At 36.2% G+C, this 3140-nt stretch overlaps 1 protein-coding gene across 1 annotated transcript; it reads left to right on the top strand.

The window, feature by feature from the left end:
- The first annotated feature begins 1092 nt into the window (after window positions 1-1092).
- LOC127793437 (expansin-like B1) lies at window positions 1093-2729 on the top strand. Its single transcript, XM_052324167.1, has 4 exons — window positions 1093-1285; window positions 1534-1643; window positions 1862-2176; window positions 2347-2729. Exons 1-4 carry the CDS (start codon window positions 1153-1155, stop codon window positions 2548-2550), a joined length of 762 nt encoding a protein of 253 aa, XP_052180127.1. The 5' UTR covers window positions 1093-1152; the 3' UTR covers window positions 2551-2729.
- Window positions 2730-3140: the final 411 nt, after the last annotated feature.

Raw genomic sequence — 3140 nt, 5'->3', positions numbered from 1 at the left:
CGCAAGGGACGAGATGTGGATCCCAGTGATTCGAAAAGGGAATCCTTATCCTGCCGAGAGGATAAAAGGAAAGCAACAAGGACGGGTAAAGTATTTAAATCTCTTTTTTCTAAGTTCTTGACTTTATACGGTGAAAAATAGATAAATTGGTGAACTGATTTAAACGTCGGAGTGATCACAAAGAGCAAGTCCCCGACTTCATCTCTTTGTAGGTACTTGATTTAAGACAAAGAAATATGATTGGCCACCACACCATCAAGTACCGAGCCTAAGTCTAAGCTTAAGCGCAAGCCTAAGCCCTAACACGTCATCTTTTCTATGGAATTCAATATAAAATTGTAACCCGTCATTTATTATTATTTTTAAAATAAAAAATGATTTGACATAAAGAGGTGATGCGAAAGAAGGTAAGTACTATTCAAATGGCAACAACCATCCACAGGAACTATATATATATATATATATAAATAAAGAGAGAGAGAGAGAGAGTTTTAAATTAATTATAGCCAAGGCAGTAGGTTATCATTTTCTATAGCAATGTTGCCAATTGCCAAATACAATTCTTATAAGTCTCAAGTTTGCATGTATTTGACTGTCCACAAGCAAATATTTATATATATCTACCAAGGATCAAAGCCTATGGCTTTTGATTTGATAGTCATAGAAGATTACCAAATCACAGTAGCTGTATTGGGGCATTTGTCAAACTACTTTTGATTTGATAGTCATAGAAGACTACCAAATCACGGTAGCTGTAATTGGACATTTGACAAACTGCTTGCCTTAACTTGGGCTTGGACATAATATTTTTATCATATCTTTAGAGAATGATATTTATCCTCTCTATAAATATTTTTATTTATACTGATCTACAAATGAAAAAGTGAAAAAAATAATATCTAAACAATTATTTATATTTATAAGAAAATCACTTTTTTAAATAATATTTATTGTATAAAAAATTATATAAACTATCCTTCCCCTTCTAGGTTTCCAAGAACCCATTGGAAGGCAATAACCCACTGTTCTTCCTCTCCTCGTGACCTATAAATATGGGGCTCCATATGTGAACTTCCCACATCAAAAGCTTTCTGCTTAAGCATCTAACCTTCTAAGATTACAGCTTTCTTGAGAATTTATACTTCATAAGAAATGGGTTCTGCACCCAAAAGCTACTTTCTCCTCTATATGATGGCTCTCTTGCCTGCACTTTGTTACACCGAAGATAGCTATGTGGGTTCTAAAGCAACTTACTATAATACTCCTGATGGCCTGGGCACTCCTAGTAAGTAGTTTCCATTCTGAATCATTAATTATAGTTGTGAAACTGTTCCTCAATTTCAAAATCAAGCAAGTTTGGAAAACTTGTTCTATTTAACGGTCTTCAGAACCATTTTTAGAGATTTGTCTCAAACACCCCCATTTTAATTATAGATCGATCATGCGTCCCCAGTTGGTAATAATGTTCATTAATTATATGAGTAGTATGAATTATTTCAAAGGGGTTGAATTAATTAAGGTTTGTTATTTTAGATGGAGCTTGTGGGTATGGTGAATGTGGAAGAACTGTCTACGGTGGCAATGCGGGAGCGGTCTCAAATAAGCTTTACAGGAATGGAACTGGCTGTGGGGCTTGCTATGAGGTAGTAAATGCATGCACTTTCAAAAATCTAATTTAATTCAAACGTTGTTAAGAGAACAAAATATATACAAGCATGTGTTATCAAGGCACTTATAGGCCTCAACCCTAGTGGACAAAAGCTTGTGTCATTGAGTACAGAAAATAAGGGGCTTCTTTGCTTCTCTCACTTTCCTGTAAAATAATGGAATTTGCATGTTTTTCAAAACATATATATAACAGGTAACGTGCAAGATCCCACATCTTTGCAATTCAGATGGAGTGAAGGTGGTGGCAACAGACCGTGGCGATCGCGGAGACAATACAGACTTCATACTCAGCAAGCACACCTACGCGGCCATGGCTAATCCCAAAATGGCCTCCAAGCTATTTGCTTACGGTGTTGTTCCCATAGCGTATATGAGAGTTTCGTGCCGCTACCCAAATCACAACCTGGCAGTAAAGGTCCATGAGTGGAGCAGGTACCCAAATTACCTAGCAATAGTCTTCTTATACCAAGACGGGAAAAGTGACATCAATGCCGTTCAAGTTTTGCAAGTAAGTTCACTTCACTAAACTAGTTTAGCCAAATGGGTATATATCCATCCAATGCAGGTCTTGTATGTGCACGCAATCCTTAACTAAATTAACCAAACCAAACATATATATATATAGACCTGATATATATATATATATATTAATTATATAACGTTTTGTTCTTGGCACAGTCTGATGGTCGGCTATGGAGGAACATGGGAAAGCTCAATGGTGCGGGAGCAGTATGGGGCGTTGCTAATCCACCAAGATGTGCGCTTACGTTGAGAATCCAGGTGAGTGGGAGCCAAGGCCAAAAGTGGGTGAACCTGGGTAGAGTGATTCCTAGGGAATGGGTGTCTGGCGCTACTTATGAAACTGGCATTAAGCTTGCATAAATATATATATATACTCCCAGTTCTACTATATTTACATACATAGTTGTTAAGGCTTGAGTAATATCCTATATGTCAGTTGTAATAAGTAGAGCTAATGCTTGCTCCATCTTGTACCGCTCAAGCTTTTCTGCTAGCTAGTGCTTGTGATCTGTGCCCTTTCTCAATAATAAAGAACTGGACTATATGTAATAATTCTGAGCAAATACAAGTTCACTGAGGAAATCTCACTTGTCCTTGTCGTATAGAAAAGTAAGGGAAAACTGATGAATCTTGCAAATTAAGTGCGATAAATGAGTAATGCGTGAAAAACATTAACATTGGAATCTAAAAGAAATGAACAAAAGGTAATATTCTTTAATCTGTTTGGAGATAAATAAGCACCATACCCCCTAACAGCTAAGGACTGGTGGTCTAGAATAAGTCTTTAATTAACAAAAAATATTATGGGGAAGATTTATGTTCTCCCAACACTATTTTTTGTTTTTCCTAGGATAGACACATATATTATAGTCGAAATCAACAATATATATATATATATATATAAAGCTACAAGCAAGTTTGGAAAAAGGAAAGGCCGAAATAAGCATGAC

The sequence above is a fragment of the Diospyros lotus genome, unplaced genomic scaffold (genome assembly GCF_014633365.1).
Source record: "Diospyros lotus cultivar Yz01 unplaced genomic scaffold, ASM1463336v1 superscaf3, whole genome shotgun sequence".
NCBI classification, from domain to species: domain Eukaryota; kingdom Viridiplantae; phylum Streptophyta; class Magnoliopsida; order Ericales; family Ebenaceae; genus Diospyros; species Diospyros lotus.
The sequence above is the reverse complement of the archived record's forward strand: the minus strand, read 5'-3'. Positions and strand labels throughout refer to the sequence as shown.